This window comes from Solanum lycopersicum, chromosome 7, assembly GCF_036512215.1.
Source record: "Solanum lycopersicum chromosome 7, SLM_r2.1".
In the NCBI taxonomy this organism is placed as follows: domain Eukaryota; kingdom Viridiplantae; phylum Streptophyta; class Magnoliopsida; order Solanales; family Solanaceae; genus Solanum; species Solanum lycopersicum.
Window position 1 is genome coordinate 3,079,042 of NC_090806.1, and position 22,060 is coordinate 3,101,101.

A 22,060-nucleotide genomic window follows, 5' to 3' on the forward strand; every position below is an offset into this window, starting at 1 on the left:
TACCTGAGTGAATAAAGAAGAGAGCAAATATAAGGATTCATTGTCACGACCCAAAACGGGCCGCGAGTGGCACCCACACTTACCTTCCTATGTGAGCGAACCAACCAATCCAAACCCCATCATTTCAAACATAATGAACTAAATACATTGCGGAAGACTTAAAACTCATTAACAAAATACATCAAATAACTTCTAAAAACTCAAACACTTATTATTATCCCAAAAATCTGGATGTCATCATTACAAGAACATCTATCCTCAAATTACTAATCTAAGAGTATCGAAGAAGCTAAAATAAGTAAAAAGCTAGTCCATGCCGGAAGTTCAAGGCATCAAGACATGAAGAGGAAGATCCAGTCCAAGCTAGAAGCATTAGCTCACCCTGAAATTCGGTGTAATGAAGACTGGCTAGAGTTGCGGTTGAGTTGAAGACGACGGCACGTTTGCTGCCTCCACAATTTAACAAAAAGAAACATACAAGTAAGGGTCAGTACAAAATACGGGTACTGAGTAGATATCATCGGCCAACTCAAAATAGAAAACAATATATATCAAGTAATAATGTAAAATCAACTACATTACTCAACATGTAGCAACAACAAGTACTATGATCGTTAATAAGTACCGCCAAGTTCACACATGAGGACTCAAACCTCAATACCATACTCATTTGGGAATTAGGTTCATTAGGTTGAGTATATTAACATCTTTCAAGATTCATCACCTTTATTCTTGTGTCGGTACGTAACACTCAGCTCCCCTACTACTATGTGTCGGAACGTGACACTCCGATCCCCTAGTTCTAAGTGTCGGTTCGTGACACCCGATCCCCTAATTCTATGTGTCGGTTCGTGACACCCGATCCCCTAATTCTACGTGTCTGTTCGTGACACCCGATCCCCTAATTCTACGTGTCGGTTCGTGACACCCGGTCCCCTAATTCTACGTGTCGGTTCGTGACACCTGATCCCCTAATTCTATGTGTCGGTTCGTGACACCCGATCCCCTAATTCTACGTGTCGGTTCGTGACACCTGATCCCCTAATTCTACGTGTCGATTCGTGACACCCGATCCCCTAATTCTACGTGTCGGTTTGTGACACCCGCTCCACTAATCTCATTCTATTAATTCATCAAGCCTTCTTTTATACCAAGGCATCATCAATCTCATTACTTTAGTTCATCAAGCCTTCTTTTATACCAAGACATCATCATTAACAAGGGGTTTCAAGATTTGGGATTCAATAGCTTCATCATGCTTATTTCATCACAATTATATAATCACATTCATGCAAGCATACAATTAAGCATATAGAAGACTTTACAATACAACCCAACACATATCATTCGCTATTAAGAATTAACTACGAATAGTATAAAAATCATAACCTACCTCCACCGAAGATTCGTGATCAAGCAAGCAATTTCCCCAAAGCTTTGTTATCCTCTTCGTTCCTCTCTCTCTTGATCGATTCTCCCTCTCTTGTTCTTTCTATTTTTCTTATTCAAACCCTTTTTTCTTTTACCCTAATTAGCATATAATTAAGTATAAAAAATGATAAATCAACCCATTAATTAATTTAAGGTTATCTCCTTTAACCCTCAAGAAATTGGATTATTAATATTCACCCACTAAATTTATAATTATAGCAGGAATAGTCCAAAACGCCCCCTTAAAACATTTAAAGAAATCCGACTCAGCCTGGGATTACGCAGTCTGTGATGGACCGTCGTGCCTGCGACGGTCCGTCCTGCTGCTTCCGTCACAGAGTTCAGAGACTAGATTTTTACCAAGGGTCTGTGACGGCCCGTCACGTCTGTGACGGTCCGTCCTGCCACTCCATCGCGAAGTTCAGAGAGTATATTTCAGTACCCAAATTTCAGAATTCTAAGTGTTTTGGAACGAGACCCCCACGACGGTTCGTCGTGGGATCCGTCGTCTCAGCCAGTTTTTCCAGAAATAAAATCTGCTGCTCAAAACGACTAAACAGGTCGTTACACTCATGTACATAAACAGAATAGGAACTAAATTGTCATTATAAAGTTTTATCACTAAAACATTTTTTTTTCGTAATGTCTTAGCTTAAGTAAAATGTTTAAATGGATCATTTAAATATTTTGAGTAAAAAATATATAAGTATTATTAACTAAACAATATAATTAAATATTTTAAAATTTATTTAATAGAACTTCGATTCTTCGGTGCACCGTAGTTTTGGGACCCTTGCATCGAACTCTGAATCGAAAATAAAATACTGACACCAAATCGAAGAACAGAAGAATCGACATCGAAAAATCGAAATAATTCGGTTCGGTTCGAATTTTTGGTTTTTCGAATTTATGCCACCCCTATGATTATATATTTATGATTCAAAGAAATTGATCTGATTTGAGATGAATGAATAATTATTGTTCCATCATAATCGTGTCTTGACGTAACCACAAGTTCTAATTCCTCTTCCACTATGAATTTCTATTTGGAGTTGTCGACTTGATGTGTATGTCAATGTTTCAATGATCATCTTGAATCGTTTAATTTGTAGTCTCTTTTGCTTAACATTTAGTATATGATATTTACTTTTAGTTCGACTAATTTAAATTCATCTATGAAGCATTTTCATTCCTCGTGCTTGAATGCACAATCTCTAACTAACGATAGACATATATATATATATATATATATATATCATTCACCCTACCACATCTCTTGACGAGATTTCAATCTAATTCTCTATCTAATATATAGAGATGCATGGGTGAAAAGTAAACATGGGCTGATTGGGCCAAGTACATAGATGGGCTTGAACAAATATGTAAAACAAAAGAAATGGGCTTAGAACAAATATGTCCAAACAATATCACAACAAAAGTTCCCAATGTGTTACTATGAAATTTGCAGGTATTGAAAAAAAAAATCTTTCTTAGGTTTCTATTTTTTTAATACCTTTCGAACTATTGATGATTAATGTGAAGGTAATTCTGTGTTTGATTGGAGACGGAGTTTAGAAAGATACAACCTTTGACATATATCGAAATATCATCTCGAAAATTTGTGGTTTAAATATGTTATTTTATATAGCAAGTTAGAAGCGCATGTCATTTAAGATAAAATGAGAGAAATAAAATTTTAGAAATCAAAGTATGAATTCCGTATAATTGAATATTGTTTTCCACTATGTAATATGTATGCGACGATCGCTATGTTTTTGGAGCAGAGATAAAGCTAGTTGAGGTTCGTGAGTTCGGATGAATAATTTTTTCGTGAATTTTGTATTTGTACTAGAAAATTAAGTATGTGTCTGTGTGTGTGGGTGGGGGTGGAGTGGGGGGTGGGGGTGGGGGTGGGGTGGGGTATGTGTGTGGGGGTATATTAACTAAAAAAACACTAACAAGATTGATTGACAATTTAGCGGTAAAAAAAGAACTATGAAAATGCTTTTCAATCTAGAGTTTTGAAAACTCAAAATCTTGGCTTCGGCTTGCTTTTGGGATTCACTAGTATCATCCTCGTTATTCTTATTAAAAATGAACTCATGATTATTTTTTAAGGAAATTAGTCTAGTATTAAGGATAGTTAAAACTTAAAATATAAATTTCAGAGTCAGAAATCTGTTTATTTTTTAAACGAAAAGACACAAAAGATTGAGATAAGTAAGATAGTTCCTAAAATATTATAGTCCTTTAGGGCTAACAAAGAGTTTTCGACTCAAGCATTTCATAAGTTCAACACTCCTAAAATTGACAACACTTGCTATCTCTCATAGTATTTCTAGCCGTAACCTAAATTATTCTAAAATTTATTTATTTTCATATAATGTGTTTCAGCAACTATAAATATCAGTATTAAGGATAGTAAATATTTAAAATACAATTCTAGATTTAGGTTTTTTTTTTTAAAGACAAAGAATCCAAATTGGTAATATAGTTCCTTAGGGCTAACAAAAAGTTTTTGAATCAAATACTTCATAATTTCTAACACCCCTAAATTTGACAACACTATTATCTCCCTTGTTATGCTGTGTCTGACGATATCCTAAAAAAATTCTAAAATTTCTTTCTTTTCATATTATATATTTCATTAACTATAAATATCTGAATGAAATTTCCTGAAGTAGACAACACGTTCAAAACTATTTTGTATTTTTTTTCATGAGCACTATTATCAAATCTTTCTTAATTTTTTTTTATAAATAATTTTTTAAGAATCAAACCCAGTCTTATGAAAAACATTTTTGATTGAAAAATATTTTTCGAAAAAAAAATAAAAAATAAAAAAGACCCAAATCTCAATTGGCTAGTCCTATATGTGTTTTTTGGTTGATCCAATTGACAATTTCTCTCTTCTAGCTTAACCCCAAACACTAATCAAGTTCCCAAATCAGCTGGTAATTCACTTCAATGAAAAATCTAGCTTTTTTCCTTTATTGGGTCACCATAAATTTGTCTAAACATTCATTTTTTTTGTACAATTTTGCCTTTTGCTTATTGGGGTTCTTCAAGATCTGATCTTTGATTTTGTATATACAGAAAAGCAAGCGAAAGGGGGGAAATGGGATTAGTGTTTTCACGATTGTTTTCTTCGTTATTTGGAAACAAGGAAGCTCGGATCTTAGTTCTTGGACTTGACAATGCTGGCAAAACAACAATTCTCTGTATGATTTACTCCTTTTTATGAATACCCTTTTGCTTATTTTTTGATTTGAATTCTGGGTTTTCATATTCAGTTCGATTAGTATGATGATTCCTTGTTTTTTTTAATCATGCAGATCGTCTTCAGATGGGTGAAGTAGTTTCCACTATACCAAGTAGGTTCTTTTTCTTGATTTCTCTTTCATTAATCCTTTCAATAGTTTAGTGAAGTGAAAGATTTCTTGGGGAATAGAAATGGGGGGAGGGGATTATAAAGTAAGGAATCAAAGTCAAACCAACTGAGCTACTAAGATTCCCCGCATTACTTATGTTATTCTCCATTCAGATTTGTTTGTTTCCTTTATGCTTGTATCAATCTTACTCAAACCAAAACAAATACTATAAACCAGTTCTATGAAAAGAAATAAGATGTGTAAAATGTAAATCAACATAAGAGTTAGTATAGTTGCAATGCTTTTGTGTACCAATGTTGATAGATTTCATTTGAGAGTATTACTTAAAAAGACCGACTATTTATGATGCCGAGTTGATTAGAGATAAATTTAGTCATTTTCTAGTGAATATGATGTATAAAAATGAAACTGTGGTATTGTCTATTATCTCTTTCTTTTTGGGTTATGAGGTAGAAATGTATCTACGAAATTTTATGTGCTATCTATGGGTGGGAAAATCATCCGCCAGGCAAACACTAGTAAGGTGTACATCAACATTCAGATTTGAGCAAACCCATGCTTCAGTGGGATTTGAACCTTGGCCTCTACCTTAATCGTTGAGCTATAATTTCATTGCATTTTCTTACATTCTTTAAGTGAAGAGAGGATATTGGTTTTCTTTGTATGTTTGTCCTGTTTTTCTTGTAATGGATGGTTTTTGTTGATTTTCATGATGCAGCAATTGGATTTAATGTTGAGACGGTGCAGTATAACAATATAAAGTTTCAAGTTTGGGATCTAGGTAAACTGATGGATTAATTTGACGTTTGGTGCAAAGTATTTGTTCTATATGTTCTGAGTTTTCCTGAACCTTAACTAGATTTTGTTTGAATAATGCTTCGCTTTCTTCCCAATTTTGTTAGGAGCTCAATCTTTTCCAGCTTTATTCTCATAAGATACTCATTTCATGCTCTTTGCTTGACGCTTATATCTGTAGTAAATGTTTCCCTTGAAATTTCCTTAACTTAAAATAAGTTTTGTTAGACAGGATGGCTTCAGTTCTTCCCAGTTTTTTAAATTAGTTCAAACTTTTGCAGCTTTTCGCACAAGACACTAATTTCACGCAACTTTGATACTTTTACATGGCTATATATGTTCAATAGGGATGGTCACAGGCTCTCAAAATTAAAAAATGAATAATCACTTCATGTAAATTGTAGATCTTTCATTTATCTCTAAATTAAGCTTTGTGTCAGTATATGGGTCATTGGTGTCTGGCGTATTGTATCCTAAAGCTTGCACAGAAAGGCTTGAACTAGTGTTTAGTGAAGTGGGAGGAGAGCTATTAGGTCTCCAAATTCCAGCAGAGGCAAAAAAACACTAGGTTATTCTTTCCATTTGCCTAAGCCTTAATGAACTTACCTGACCTCTGAGCTAGTTAGAGGTAACATCATAGGAGGTGCCTGGTTAAATTGTCAAGATGCACACAAGTTGGTCCGGAAACCACCTTTTTGTTTAAAAAATGTATCCTAAAGCTTAGTAATTAAGGTGCATGTCTTGACAAAGGAGGGATTACCTAGTGGGAAAGATATTCCACCTCCAACCATAATATTGGGTGTTGAGTTACCAAGGGAGCAAAGTGGGAAAGGACCCCACCACCATATGCTTCATAAAAAGTGTGCACTTCAGATAAAGACATGCAAAGCAATCTCAAAGTGGGAAAGGACCCCATCACCACCCCCGCCTTGTCCGGAGTTTCTTCATTCTTAATCTGATCTCTCTTTATTTGTCCACACATCAATCTCAGCATCCTCATTTCTACTACTTTCATCTTTTGAACAAGGAAGTTTTTGATTGACCAACACAATGCCCCATACAACATAGTCAGTGTAACCACCACATGGTAGAACTTACCTTTAAGTATAGATGACACATTTTTAACCGTATGCAAGTCTCCATTTCATCCACTTGGCTTCAATATGATGTGTGACATCATTGTCAATCTCTTTACACCTTGGATTTACTGACCTAGGTACTTGAAACTTCCTCTCTTGAGTATGACGTGTGTATTAAGCCTCATGTCCATGTCCGCTTCATGAGTCCTGTCATTGAACTTACACTCCCGAAGGTAGGATATGAGTTGGAAAAAAATGTTTTCAGGGATACTGAGAACAATTTGTGTAAAGCTATCTATATGGGCATATGGCTAACATGCCACGAAAAAATTACTCAAAGTCTTGGAATTATCTCAATACACAATTCTCAGCATGTGATGTATAGTTATTGTTTCTTTTTCCAAGAATGCTTTGTCATGCTTTCTATAATATGTTTCCATGATATCTTCACTTCCATTAGGCGTTATTTCTTTTTCCATCTACTTTGATATGCTTTTCCTTGAGCTGAGCGCATTATCAGAAACAACTCCCTACCTCCCAGACCCACTTGTGAGATTACACTGTGTATGTTGTTGAAAGATTATCAGCATGTGATCTCATTGCTTACTGCTTAAAGAATGTGTAGTTTCATGTAGTGGACGTATATCCCAAATCTTTACTGTAAGAGTTTCTGATGATTTTTGTCTTCGAAAAAAGAGAGTTTCTGCTGATTTTCGTTAAACAACTTGACTATTCGGTGTTCAATTTGTGTGTATCTGATTCCTTTAGCTACATTTCCTAGTGATTTACGCTTTTCCTCATCAAGTTTGTTTTGCTATATCATGTGAAGATTTAGACTAAGGGTTCACATAAAGAATGGTTAGTATAGGGGATAGGTTGTGGTTGGAGAGCTTTAGGCAGAAAGGTAGGCATAATGCGATGAGCCAAAAATGAATTTTGTTTCTGCTTAAAGGCAAACAGCGAAAGAGGTATGTTACCCTTCAGAGAAAATACTAAACTACACCTCGGCATTGTAATAAAAATGGAAGTGTAATAGTGCAAATCTCTCTGATTGTTCAGACAAAAGATCATTGTTTAGGGTTCTTCTTTATTTTTGTGGGTGTTTTTGACAGATTTGCTTTTGTTGCGTTCTTCTGCATAGCGTCATTTCTATTTGTTTTCCTCTCTACCTAGAATCAACAATATGACTTTCTTCTAATTATGTTTCTTTTTTTCACCCTTTTTACAATAATGCAGGGGGACAGACTAGTATCAGGTAACTTCTAACTGACTCTGAAACTTATAATAAAAAGATTTGTACATATATATCTTTTGTATCTATCTTGAAATCTACTAATGTGCATGGTGGATGTTAACTTCATATCATTGATTAGTATGCTCGTCTCCCCTCCCCTTTCAGTCTTTCCATTTCTTTTTGTAGTTGATGTGCTAGTGCAGACTTGTGATATTTTTTTATAAATAAAGGTCATACTGCACATACCTAGTCAATATCTAGAGTTCCTTACTTGATGACCAATGTCATAAGTGGTTCACTTCCTTACCTTCCAAGTTTTCACTCTCTGATGGGATTCCATGGATGGTAATGTAAAACTGGCTCCAGTGATCAGGATTTGGCTCATCAGTGAAGATGTGAATAACAAGTCAATTTGGGATTATTAAGCTGAAAATTGAAGTTCGATGTATTCAAGACTTGATTTTTCTCAATATATGCAGTGTCTAGAAATCAGATCTGTTGATTTTTAGTACTTCAGCATTAATATTAGGCCACGAGACAACCACTTCCACTTCTTTAGCTTATAGAACATTTTACAGTAAGTAAAGGTAGATCTTATCTTCTATCCGTGTGACTACTTTATAGCATAAATGCTTTCACGGACTTGGCAATTAGGGTATCTTCCTTTTAGACAATTCGTCTTGGTCTTAGGGTTGTAGCTTTTTGGAGAATTACTATATATGTCTCAGAAACCATATCTATTGAGGAAAAAGTTCTATTAGTTTTGAGAACACTAAAAATTCTTCTCTGCTTTGTTTAGAAAGAAACTAGGGAAATATATGTCTTGTTTACATCTATGGGATTTTCTTTGAGCCGGATAGCACGTGAAGACAACAAATTTGAAGATCTCCATATATTTGGGCTCTACTACTGATGTTCATGAGTCTTGGGAGGCTGTAGCAGGCTTATGCTGTTGTCCAAATTTCCACTGTGATGTTTTGACACACTGCTGGCAAGATTTTATTGACTCTTAACCAAAAATGGAACAATATGTATCGGATACCCAGGTTGTAGGTTACAAGCAAAGTTATTCATTCAGATATTCATGGTTGGCATATTTTTTAAAGGGAACTGTCACGCCTTTAGGACCAGAAGGTGGCAGAGTGCCAAAGCTTGGTCTATTTGTTCGACAAGCTAAGTATGCTTGTATATTGCAGGATAGTCACGATGTATGCCTGTATGGAGGTGGGTACAAGGAATAACAGAGTGTTCTCTCAATTTATTATGAAATGTTTCTGGTTAGTGGGGAGAATGCATTTCCATATAGCTCGATTTAGATCTCAAAAAGTATAGAGAAAGGTGTGTTCTTTTTTTCTTTTCACTTGGCTAGCAGCAACAGGGGGTGATGTTGGCGGCTAAGAATTTGAGAAAGAGGAAGGTTGCTTATGTCAAAGGTGTTGACCATCTCTTCATTCACTGTTTGGCAATTTCGAGGTTATGGGGGGAAATCCTTAGTTGGTTTGGGCCAGTTTCGGTGATGCCACACACAGTGAAAGAGCTTATTTTCACTTGGAACTATGGTCACTATGATAAAAGAAGGAAAATATGTAGGGCTTGGAATGTTGTTCTACCAGCACTTATATGGATTATTTTAAGAGAGAATAAGAGAGCTTTGAGTGGGTAGAGATGAATTTTGTACATTGAGTATTACCCTCTATCCTTTATTTCGTTTCAGTGCACCCATGAAATTCCTTTATGTATTGATGACTTAATGTCTTTCGTAGAATTCCATTTATTTTTGTATGTTTTCTACTTTTTGGTATACATGTTGTATATGGGTGTTTTGTTTTTTGCTCAAACATCAATAAAAATTTATTGCTTCATCAAAAGATTATCTTCAGGCATGAGTAAAAGCCGAGTCAAACCTTCACTTTTTCTGTGGCCATTTTGGGGTTGGGGCTTGCTTCAATTTAGTGCCTCAAAAACTGAACTATTTAATGACTTTTAGATATACAAGGTCTATATCTCCGGAGATTCTCGTAAATCACTCTTGTTCCCCTGGTTAAGCCTCATACTGTTTTTTTCTTTTGATAAAGTTAAAGTTGTATTCTTCAGCATTAAGGGTAAGCTGGCTACCTCCAAAAATTTACAAGCTAAATCCCGAATTACATAGATCCAAGGAAATCTACCAACTGTTCTACTTCTTCTATACCATCTTCTTTACACCAAAAAAATAACATGTTAATGCAATTTTCTTCAACTTTCTTCTCATGACACTTGAGGTTTCTTTCTCTCCAAATAGCCCACCAGACACAAGTAGGTACTATAGACCACCATCTTTTTTGGGTCTTTCCCCCTCTCTCCCTCATCCAAAAGCTCAAAGAATCAGCAGTATGTTTTGGCATCAAAAGATGCTGAGATAACAGTATGAGGTTAAGCCTCATACTGTTATCTCAGCATCTTTTGATACTGTGTACCTACTATGTATGAACTTATAGTTGCCATCATAATGTATATCTCATCTCCCATTTCATGATTTTTTGAAATGTGGAAAGGTCCTTCATGGTTTCTTTTGCTGGTTAGGCCATACTGGAGGTGCTATTTTCCTAATACTCAAGCTATAATCTACGTTGTCGACTCAAGTGACACTGATAGGCTCGTGGTTGCTAAAGAGGAGTTCCACGCCATATTGGAGGTACCTTTTCCTTATTGGTCTCTCTCACTCTCTATACGTATATGTATGTCTATATATATATATATATATATATATATAAAATCTTCCTGCTTGTTGAAAATTAGGTTCCATTGTGACCAGTTGCTGCTAAATAGGACATATCTTTTTATTTTGGATCCAGACACTGAATGCTAAGTAAACTTGATTTATGAAAACAACGGCTATCGGCTAGTATTGCAAAAGAAATGCTTGTTCTTTACTCCTTTTCAATGTTTCCCTGTTAAGTGAAGGGATTCTGAACTCACAATAATACCCCCAAAATTGTCATTTCAGAATATACAGCACTTGTGAAACTACAAAATAGAAAGTTTACCAGAAGCATAAGGCAACAACAACAATATACTCAATATAATCCCATAAGGAGTTTGGGGAGGGTGGTGTGTACGCAGACCTTACCCCTACCTTGGGAAGGTAGATAGGTTGTTTCTGGAAAATTCTCGGTTTGAGTAAAGTAATTTAAAGCAAAAAGATGAATAAAACAATAGCGGTAGCAAATAGTACGATAATTAAAGCAAAAAGAAAACAACATATGCTAATAAAACTCAAAGAATAAGACAATATGGTAGTGATGATAAAGCAAAGGAAACCAGTAATAATAAAAAACTGAGAATAAGATAATAGGACAATATACTAATAATACTTATATGGGAAAGTCAGTTACTAACTTCAAATCCTCGACGGATTATGGTGCAAATAACATTCACCATGGTACCTCCCCTTGGATATGACACATCAATTATCCAACGCCAGGATAAATAAAAACAGGCTAAGAGCTGATCCCTGGTGTAACCCCATCACGATTGAGAATTGTTCAAAGTCTCTTCCTAGTGTCCTTACACGGATCTTGGCTCCTTTGTGCCATTGTTGTCAAAGCCGCGTTTAAAGGCACTTTTACTCTAAAGTGAGGTTCAAAACATGTTGAGCGCTTTGCTTCACTTAATGTGCACTTCAGTGTTGTGACAAGACATATTTTCCTTGCCAATAAACGTTTCTTGAAGAAAGTGACATCAAACAATCAAAAATTCACTTTATTGTTATTCTTTTCGTCCATATATTTGTTATTCATGAACGGAGCTTTAGTATAACTGGTAAAGTTGCTGCCATGTGACTAGGAGGTCATGTGTTCGAGCTGTGGAAACAACCTTGTGGTTCGGCCCTTCCTCGTACATGATGCATAGTGTAGCTTAGTCCACCGGACTGCCCTTTATATTTGTTTCATGCGTATAGTTATTATTCTTGGATTAAACAAACTTGTAGATGGTAGAAAATGAGGGGGTGCGGGGTGCGGAAGGGGATTGAAGATGATGAGAAAAATGACGGCGGAGAAAGAAGAAAATAATGGAGAGGGAAAGGAGACGTAAATGACGCAAAGGGGAGATGGAAGAGAAACAGATAAAATGGGGAGGGGGGATATATTCTGTAGAATTCTATGTTACCTTTATAAAAAAACAATATTCTGTAGGATTCTTTGAACATTTTTTTCCTTTTCATCACATTTTTGTTTTGGTATTCAAACTTATTTTAATTTTACATGTTACGTGGGTTTGATGTGTCATCCATGTCAGGGCAAGTGAGGAACACACAACATTGAAGGTGTTTAAAATATTTGTTTTGATTGAGTTGAGGTGTTTGGATGAAACTCTGTGGAGTAGAGGGGAGCTGCTTGTCAAAACAGGACAAGAGTGTTATTTGAAAAGCTGTTTTAGCAAAGTGATTTACAGAATAAGCAGTTCTTAGAATTGGCTCTACAGAGGTCTTCTATGACTTTGTTTTTTCTCAAAAGAACTTAATGTAAAAATTGTACATATTTTTTTGGTGGTGCAAGTTGATTGACAATGTTTTTCTTCTAGTTTTCTTTAAAGAAAATGGATGAAAGTAGACTTATATTCATATGGAAGGAATTGTCTCAAATATCCTATAATCTAATTCATGTAGATTTAGCGGAAGTTAAAACACAATGGGAGATAAGAATCTATAGAGGCGACGAAAATAAGTTTGAGATATGTTTTAGTCAAGTTAATATGTTTATCAATTAGTTTGGAATATGTTTTAGTCATGTTAATACATTTCCTTCAGGCCCCATGGTTTTTAGGAGTCTTTCAGCTTTGCCAGAGATTTATATACCAATAAAAATTATAGGGAACTTCTAATACTCTCTCTATTCCATATTAACTGAATTTTGGTTTTTTTTCTTCAAATAAGTGAAATGTTCCAAGTTCAAGATAAATGTTTGAACTTTTTTCCATTTTTGCCCTTCATTTACATTTTTTAGGTGAAGTTCAAGAGAGTTAATTTCTCATATTTATGATTTTATTTTGAGTTATTTCTATATTCAGGAATAGTTTAACAATAACTTAAAGGGTAAATTGGAAAGTAATGTTCAATTTATGTCACTTTTCTTTTTAATGGATGTGCATTGTCTCACAAGTTCTCTTAATATGGAATAGAGGGAGTATTATTTGTTTTTATTTTATATAATATTGGTTTGAGATGAGTTGAACGGAGAAACATGGTTAGTGAGGTTATATAGCCGTCTCTACTTTGTTTGAGATTAGGTCTTTGCTGCTCTTCTGATGGAAGTCAAAATCTCTCCGAGTGATTTTTTAGTTGTGGTTACTCTGCTACCTGAAAGTGACATGTGTCCTTCAGTTGTATAGAGACTTGAAAATGGAAAGGTTGCCTGTACATGTTTTTTTTTTTTTAAATTTTTCATGCTATAACTTTTGCTAAGTTGAAGAGCCATTTTGCTGCAAGTGGGGAATAATTTCAACTAATGATAGAATTGTATTTGTGTGGGTGCCAGAGATTCAACTTCTTAAGAGTTGTACAAATAGTAGAAATACAATTTGTTCTACCAGGAAGCCATCTATTTTTTTCCTTTTGATTCTTTTAATTTCTAGTTAAGCTTTCTGGGTCCTATCTTTTATTTGACTTCTGAGGAATAGCATTTACGATGTGTTTTACTTATGAGGATGGTCATTGATGATGCATGTTTCCTTTTTTTTTCCCAGGAGGAAGAGTTGAAGGGTGCTGTTGTCCTCATCTATGCTAACAAGCAGGTTTGCGTCCTTGCTAGTTCTTTTTCTACATAGCTGAGAAAGAAGCTTTGATCCATTTGATCCTGGAATAAATACAATGTTTTCTTTCATTATTAAAGCCATAGTTTTGGGTTACTATTTAGAAGTATTAAAATTGCTACATAGTTCTTTTGCCTCTCAGAGTTTGCATGACAATGTAAGGATAGCCTGAGATTTATAGAACCTCTAGATTCAGAAAATCTCTAGTTTGTTTTAAAAGACAAACTATTGGTTATTGGACTGTAATCGGCCCAATGGAGTGCAATTGGAAATAGATGAGTCATTTAGCAGCCTCCAAATAGTTTGGATATTAAGCTGTAGTCGTTCTTTCTTTGGCCGACTTGCATTCTCTCTCTCTCATGCGTGTACGTCCGACACTGAAATACCAACCCACATATAGACTGACAGTAGCCGTTTGTTCAGATAAGCATGTAATCATTCACTATCATTTATTTAGAGTCTTCAATTGTTGACAGGATCTTCCTGGTGCACTTGATGATGCTGCAGTGACTGAGGCCTTAGAGCTGCACAAGATTAAAAGTAGGCAGTGGGCTATTTTTAAGACTTCTGCCATCAAAGGAGAAGGGCTCTTTGAGGGCTTGGACTGGTGAGCTCAACTTCTCACTTTTTTTTATATGTTGCTACAGCAATTATATGGCATGAATGCAAACCATATTTTTTGAAACTCTAGTTGATTCCACCGGTCGTACCAGTGTTCTCATTTGTCATTAAGTGGGCTCCTTGGAAAAAAAGGGCACTCTGGTGCCCAACATCTTGCGTTCATGTAAGGTCCTGGGAAGGGTCTCACCCTAAGGGGATGAAATGTAGGCAGCCTACCATGTTTCAAGGATCAGTGGTAATTTTAGTCATTTAGCAGCCTCAACTTCTCTTCATTATCTTTGCTGGTATCATATTTTGCATTTCTTTTCTGAAATGTCTTTCACATGAGTTGAACACGCGCACACACACACACTCAGATAAACCTATCGTTCTCATGTCGATTGTTCTAAATGTAGGTTGAGTAATACACTCAAATCCGGAGGTGGCTAAATTTTTGTAAACGATGCTGCAGATAAACTGTGAAGACAAACAAGAGAGAACTTGGTGTTAATGTGGCCTTCAATTATTTTTCTAATTGCCATAGTTTCTGATTAATGCGAACTGCTCGGATATAATGTTTATACTTATCACAGATAATGAGAATACGAGGCTTTATTTTGACTTCATAGATTACAATTTACACTTGAAAAGCTCAATGTTTCTTCTGTTTTTCTTTCCTGTTTTGGTTATATTTTGTCAATTGTCTTTGGTCTTTGATTTTAAACATATAGTTATATTCCATAAACAATGGTGTTTGCAAGCTAGAAAAAACAAGTTGGTAAAGTTGACAAATATTTGGTATTCTTGGACAATACAGCACACCTCATAGATGAATTGAACAGAATGATCATTAAAAAAGGAAGATTTTTAGACCAAAACAATATTATAAATTAGAAAATGAAGAATGTGTAACACAAAGAGGATAAAATAACAGAGAAATCAAACGGAAAGAAAAAAATATATATAGGCGATATATTTAATTGACTTTAAATATATCGACATTGATAGCAAAAATTCAAATAATTGATCCCTAAATTAGGATACAACTAGGACTATGGCACACACTCTCAAATGAAGCGACTCAAGTAGCCAACCCTTACTTTGTTTGAGATTTTAGAAAGAATCAGTCTAAACAACCGTCGATGGATAAAAAGTTAAATTGTATTGAAAAAATATTCAGAAGCATGCTAGTCATTGATGTAGGGATAATAAACATTCAACTTTCTGAATAATTAGTTCACTGAAAAATTCACTGGGAAACAGCCCACACACTGAATATGTAAAATATTTATTTCTAAATTTTTCTTCCTACTCATGATAATATTATTTCCTACTGCTGCTGCTGCTGCCTGCTAAAAAAAGTATAAAACTCATGATTTCTACAATGCTGACTGAAAAATCATCTCTGCAAGCTCCTGCATTTTTTTGAACCAAACAAAATAATTTAAACTAACATCACACACAGAAGAATAAGTTCCAGATATGTGCATATTAGATGACAGTGTTTTGTTGAAGGTTTAAAAAGAAAACGTATTTAACGTTCAAGTTGAGAAAGAGTATTCGAAAGATAAGTCACGTTTCAACAGTAAATTTCACTTGAAATAATACTAAACAAGTTTTTCAAGATTTCACTGGTATTTCAAATAGTGAAGTGAACAGTATTTGTAATAATGATGATCAGAACGCCATTCGTTAATACTAAACTTGAGTATTTGCAAATAATGAAATATTATTTATGGCAAGTGAACATTGTAAGTCTATAAAATGTTACCTGCTTTCCAGAAGGAACTTTAGGTTCTCCCCATTCTAGCGCCTTCTTCTCGAGCAGTTCAAAGTCTGCCTTCCCAGACTGTTGGAGAACACGTAGTTTTACTCTCAAGCGTTTAGTGAACAGAACACAGTAGACAGCAGATGGAAAACGAAAAGGTGATAGTAAAACAATACCTCAATTGCAGAACCAAGTTCGGAGTCAAAACTCTGATATCGCTTTCTGACAAGATCATTCAACGAGCCCTCCTGTTTGCAAACACAGAAAATTAAGTACACCATTGCATATTTGATTCGGTAAATATTAGTTGATTGAAAATTTGGCAAGTAGTTGAGAAAGGAACAGCACCTCAATTAGCTTGGCAGCATTTCTGAGGCCACGGGCTAGAGTGTCCATACCAGCAATGTGAGCAATAAATATGTCTTCAACATCAGTGCTCTCCCTACGCCTATTAGGAGGAACAAAGAACATGATCCCCAAGCCTTCAAAATATATTTTTTTTCATATGACGGACAACAAAACAAGTATATGTGAGCAATAAATATGTCTTCAACATCAGTGCTCTCCCTACGCCTATTAGGAGGAACAAAAAACATCATCCCCAAGCCTTCAAAATATATTTTTTTTCATATGATGGACAACAAAACAAGTATTGTCTTTGGATTAGTTTCTCTGTCTGGCCAATCACAACTAGCTTGGGATCGAGACATACTTGAATGATATTGACTAATTCGTTACTGTCTAAGATTTGTAACATATGATAGGTAACATTATAATTGAAGTCAAATATTCGAGATGGAAACAAAAGGTAATAGTGGAGTAGGGAACTAACAATTTTGCATCAAAGTTGAATCCTCCTGGTGCCAATCCTCCCTGTTCAAAACAACGATCAGCGGTTAAAAATTAAGAATTGCACAGACTTTTTTTTAGCTGATTCACAGTTTTCAGTTTCGTAACAATCAAAAAGAAATTGTCTAATCACTGACATTTTTAATAACGGTTTGCATCACCAATGTTGCCTCAGCGACATCCATCAAAAATTGATCTGTGTCCCAACCTACATAATGGATAAGCTTTCATTACTTCAAGTCTCATGGTATTATAGCAATCACATTGACATATTTGATATGTATTCTCATATTTCCATGTAACATACCAATCTGGGGATCGCCAGAATTTGCGTCAATGTTGCCCAGCAAACCATTAATTCTTGCTGTTTCAAGCTCATGATGGCAGCTGCAAAACAATAATTTGTTTTAATAAGGTGCAAAAGACGGACATAGTTAATTTGCACTGAAAACACACAAACCTGTGACCAGCCAACGTGGCATGGTTGCACTCGATGTTCAATTTGAACTCTCCTGCAGAAAACGCAAAATGAAAATCATTATGATTCCCTCTTATTCAAACATGTAGTAACAAAGCTCCTATGCCACTTCTTTGAAAATGCACTATGAAGGAAATGAAGAATGAATTAAATACCTATAAGCCCATATTTGCGTAAGAAATTAGCAGAAGTGGCAGCATCCCAGTCATACCTAGATTAATATGATGAATAAATTAGGTAAAATTTAGGAGATTACATTCTCAGCAGATGCATCACGTAAAGTAAACATACTGGTGTTTTGTTGGCTCCTGAGGCTTTGGTTCAATTAGTAATGTTCCTGGAATTAAATCAAATAACGTGTGAGGTTAACTTACAACTAATAAGATTGGCGAGGTACACAAGATGTCAAATCAGAGTATTTTACACTTCTATTAAAATTTTGAACTCCATGGCAGAAAATTAAATTCTACAATATTAGAACAAGTTAAGTTGAAATACCATTGAAGCCAATCTTCTTTTTGTAAGCGACAGCAGCTTCCATGAACCTTGCCTGCAAGGAGTTAAAACACATTTTCTCAGTACAGTAAGCAATCTTAAACAAAATAAAGAAATCCAGTGGCATATACTCTCTTCTGAATTGGGCCCAAACACCCTCAAAGCACACAAAGAATGATGGGATAAATACCATAGGACGGGTTTTTAACTTGATTACAAGAGAAAATATGTTAATTGTGAAATTAACATTTCTGAATTTTGCTGATAAGTATTAAGGTGACAATCTCACCATATGGTTAAGTTCTCTTTCCATATCTGTGTTCAGGAGGCTCTGGTAACCTTCTCGACCACCCCAAAAGACATAATTCTCTCCCCCAAGATGATGTGTAACCTGAAAATGAGACACACGCAAAGGTACTGTTCAAGCAAATCCTACTTTAAGTACTGTATTTGTTCAAGTAATTAGACTTCTCGTCAATTGTGATCTCACAATATAGTCTCAAAAGGAGGAAAGCAGAAGTTCGAACCTCCATGGCTTTCTTGACCTGAGCAGCAGCATATGCATATACACCTAATTCAGAGCTACAATTCAACATTTACAGAGCATGAGCACTCTTTTCATATACAGGGTGAATCAAAGGCAATTCTGTACCAATGCATACCTAGTAGCAGCACCATGCATGTAGCGAGGCTGGAGGAACAATTGAGCGGTACCCCACAGAAGATGAAATTTATCTCCCTGTAAAATCCACATAGAGGGAAGTATTCAAGATGAAATGTCAACTTATCATGTTAGCACAGTAAATCATACTTGAGCCTTAGGTGGTTCTTAGGAGAACATTTGACAAAACATAACAAGGTGAACTAGTAAAACTGGTATTAGATACCTCAAGGCATCAGAAAATGTGAGAGAGCAGAAGGAAAATTCATTTTCTGTCGGAAAAAAGTTATGATAGTTGGTTTACAACTTAATTGTTCATCAAACTAATAACTAATTATTACCTGAAGCTCTTTGGCAAGAGCCACCACTTCATCCAAGTTTGCATTTGTTTCCTATAACACAAACCATATATTTTGATTTAATGTCAGATTCTTTCGGGATAACAAAGATTTTATGCTCATAAGAGATGGAAGATCCATCAGCATTTAGAAGTAAATGGGGGGGGATAAGAGGTTTATGAACATTAAACACAGCTGATTCAACAATCAGACATGACCTTTGTCAATCCACTTTATTACTGGGATGGGGATGCAGAATAAAAGCACTAGAAGCATAGCATTCTCTCAAAATTTACCTCAAGGGTCTTTCCCTCTGGAGCGATGTCCCTATCGTGGAAGCACCATCTTTCTACTCCAAGTTTCTCCAGGAATTCAAAGTTGGCTCTCACTGTAAATTAGTAATAGCGTGAGAAATAAGTTCTATCCAAAACTACTTAGAAATTAGAGTTGGTAATCTATGAACTCACGTCTTCTCTTGGCCATAGCCAGGGAATTGGTGCCATCTTCCCACGGCCACGACTTTGTAGGAGCACCAAATGGATCAGCTCCTGTGCCACGGAATGTATGCCAAAATGCTACGCTAAATCTCATCCAATCCTATATCAAACAAAAAATTTATAAGTACAAAATCATATAGTTTTTGCCAAGAATCCTAAAACAAGTGATCACAACTAACCTTCATCTTTTCTCCAAGAACCTCCTCCTCGGCATTGTACCATTTAAAGGAGAGTGGGTTCTTACTAGAAGGACCCTAAATTAGCAATTAAAATTCGGTCAAATAACATATCCAAATTCACCAACAAGTTCAATACTTCAAATTTCTGTAACTAAAGGGTTATATATTAGTATTATTACCTCATACTTAATTTTTGGAATTCCAGGGAAAAACTCCCCATCCCATTCACCTGAATCACTCCCACAACCGCTGCCAGTATCAGCAGGACAAGTTGGTGGAGCAGCAGCCATCTGCATTTGGGATGACACGGACGTACATTATGAGACATATACTTTTTCATAATAACATAATTGAAAAAAAAATAATTAAAGAACTCAGAAAAATATGCATTGGTCATAATTAGACATGACAATCATACTAACGAAGAACCGTTGATTTGCTTACCACTACACTTGAGACCACATTCAAACAAAGAAGGAATAACGAACACTTCCCAACATTCCTTTCTCTCATTTTTGTCAAATCTGCAATGCACAAGATAATAAACAACTCCATTAATCACTAAACGTTCGCCAATAGTTACGTAAAATCTGTAATTCAAAGAGTTCTCAAATCCCATTAATTACTCGAGCCTCCACACCCCATCCTTGAGTAGTTCTCAACAAAAATACTTCAAAGATCAAAACTTTACACCCATAACAATCAATTTTTTTAAAACATAGAAGAAGAAAAATCTCCAATTTTTAGCAACACCATTAATCACAAAACATCAGCCAATAGTTAAATAATCATCACCATATAATCAATATAACAGCCCCATCCCCACCCCCCTATTAATCTCCAAAAAGAAAAAACTTATAATCAGAAGTTACACTTACATATCCATCTAAAAATCGAAGATAATCCAATCAAGAACTTTTAAGTAATTTATACCATCACTAATCTACAATATCACCAATCTCATGTAACCAAAAGATCATCACCAGAAACAAAATTCAGCTCATACCCTTCACTGATCTCAACATAAATACTCCAAAGATCATAACTTTACATCCATAACAAATCAAAAAATCACCAAAAAGCTCCAATTTTTATCAAAATTATGAAAACCCAACATGTAATCTGCAAAAACAAGAACGATTAAAGAGATAAAAGGCTTACCAGTGCAAAATCTGAGATGGGTTTTTAGGTTTCTTGGCTAAAGAAACAGAAAAACTCTAGCTTCACACAAATCTATGCTAGCAACAGAGTGTATATATAGTACAAAAAACTTAATATTTTAGCACTTTTAATTGAAAAAGGAACTAAAAAATATTAAGGATTTGTCATTTATCCGTATCCTTTTATGATTAATATTTCAATAGTTTAATTTGGATTATAATTGCAATAATTAATTAATTTTTTTTTTTGATTTAGATAAGGTATCAAAAGATATACTTTGACACGTGCTCATGACGTTGATTTCTCTTAGTTTGTTAAAAAAGTTTTATTTTAAATTATTTAATTGTAGTATGGTTATATTTAATAGGTTTCGATAATATAAAAGTGATATAGTCAAATTTCATGCGATGAGCTTGATATTGAGATATATAACGTGGGGGTTATGAAGGGGTATAATGATTATATGTTCAATTAATTCGATCACTTTATTACTATATAAATTTATTAAAATTTGATATAAATATTTAAATTGCAAAAAAGCCAAAATCTCATTCTATTTGATATTATGTTAAATTTTTAATATTATTACATAAAACGAGACGAAAAAAATATATATTTTTGGATATATTGCATCACGTGGATCCATTTAATTTTCTTTGATGTTTATGTTATTTGCTTACTTTTGATCCAATATTCAGAATAAATTGCATTGTCACCCCTTTTAGTTTCATTTACTAGTGGTTCATAAATTATTTTAATTATAACGTCATAACTAAAGTGAGTTATAAATTTAGTATTAATTAATTCGAATTCATAAAATTCAATTCCTAACTAAGCATGAACTATATGATTTCTTGTTTACATAAACTTTATGTGATTTGTCTCCTTTTAGGAGGAGGAGACTCTTTATCACATAAACAAATTCCCCATAAAACTTGGTCAAATATTTTCTATAACCAAAACAAAATAAGCAAGCATAGTTAAACATTTAATAATTCAGTTATATAATATAACCAAGAAAAAAAAAGTCACATTTCCCCTATATATTCTAAATAAATAAATGAAATTTGTTTGTTATTCTGATCTGTCTCTCGACCATAAGACCACTAAAGTAATTTCTTGGCGTCTCAATTTTTTTTGGCTCCCATTTTCTTTCAAAGATGTGTGTGTATGTATATTGTTAAAAATATTCATGTATTGATAAATTTAAAAATAATTTTTAGTATTGAAAATGCAATTTTGAGAAATTGAATATTTGTTTAATTAATTGGAGTGTCTTTTCTAGATTCTTACTAGTTAATTATATTATCCTT

At 34.6% G+C, this 22,060-nt stretch overlaps 2 protein-coding genes across 2 annotated transcripts; one reads left to right on the plus strand and one right to left on the minus strand.

The window, feature by feature from the left end:
- Nucleotides 1-3,951: 3,951 nt before the first annotated feature.
- Nucleotides 3,952-14,977, plus strand: LOC101266344 (ADP-ribosylation factor 1). Its single transcript, XM_004242623.5, has 9 exons — nt 3,952-4,385; nt 4,528-4,652; nt 4,767-4,805; nt 5,542-5,604; nt 7,934-7,952; nt 10,494-10,605; nt 13,656-13,703; nt 14,198-14,328; nt 14,738-14,977. Exons 2-9 carry the CDS (start codon nt 4,550-4,552, stop codon nt 14,769-14,771), a joined length of 549 nt encoding a protein of 182 aa, XP_004242671.1. The 5' UTR covers nt 3,952-4,385; nt 4,528-4,549; the 3' UTR covers nt 14,772-14,977.
- Nucleotides 14,978-15,466: 489 nt separating this feature from the next.
- On the minus strand, nt 15,467-20,974 carry LOC101266649 (xylose isomerase). The gene is made up of 21 exons (XM_004242624.5): nt 20,748-20,974; nt 20,031-20,110; nt 19,766-19,876; nt 19,587-19,661; nt 19,378-19,507; nt 19,207-19,298; nt 18,914-18,964; nt 18,574-18,650; nt 18,439-18,493; nt 18,201-18,302; nt 17,915-17,966; nt 17,708-17,753; nt 17,572-17,627; nt 17,399-17,450; nt 17,246-17,325; nt 17,076-17,146; nt 16,922-16,962; nt 16,438-16,537; nt 16,266-16,337; nt 16,093-16,170; nt 15,467-15,736 (listed from the first exon to the last, which is right to left on the minus strand). Exons 2-21 carry the CDS (start codon nt 20,097-20,099, stop codon nt 15,701-15,703), a joined length of 1,446 nt encoding a protein of 481 aa, XP_004242672.2. The 5' UTR covers nt 20,100-20,110; nt 20,748-20,974; the 3' UTR covers nt 15,467-15,700.
- Between the last annotated feature and the right edge of the window lie 1,086 nt (nt 20,975-22,060).

Bases quoted from the DNA above. Each gene is read 5' to 3' on its own strand.
- LOC101266649 (XM_004242624.5), bottom strand. From the start codon at position 20,099: ATGAGAGAAAGGAATGTTGGGAAGTGTTCGTTATTCCTTCTTTGTTTG. The intron at 19,299-19,377 runs GTGAGTTCATAG...ACTAATTTACAG, and splicing joins GGCTATGGCCAAGAGAAGAC to TGAGAGCCAACTTTGAATTC. The intron at 17,754-17,914 runs GTATTTCAACTT...ATTTAATTCCAG, and splicing joins AAAGAAGATTGGCTTCAATG to GAACATTACTAATTGAACCA.
- LOC101266344 (XM_004242623.5), top strand. From the start codon at position 4,550: ATGGGATTAGTGTTTTCACGATTGTTTTCTTCGTTATTTGGAAACAAG. The intron at 10,606-13,655 runs GTACCTTTTCCT...TTTTTTTCCCAG, and splicing joins AGTTCCACGCCATATTGGAG to GAGGAAGAGTTGAAGGGTGC. The intron at 14,329-14,737 runs GTGAGCTCAACT...TTCTAAATGTAG, and splicing joins CTCTTTGAGGGCTTGGACTG to GTTGAGTAATACACTCAAAT.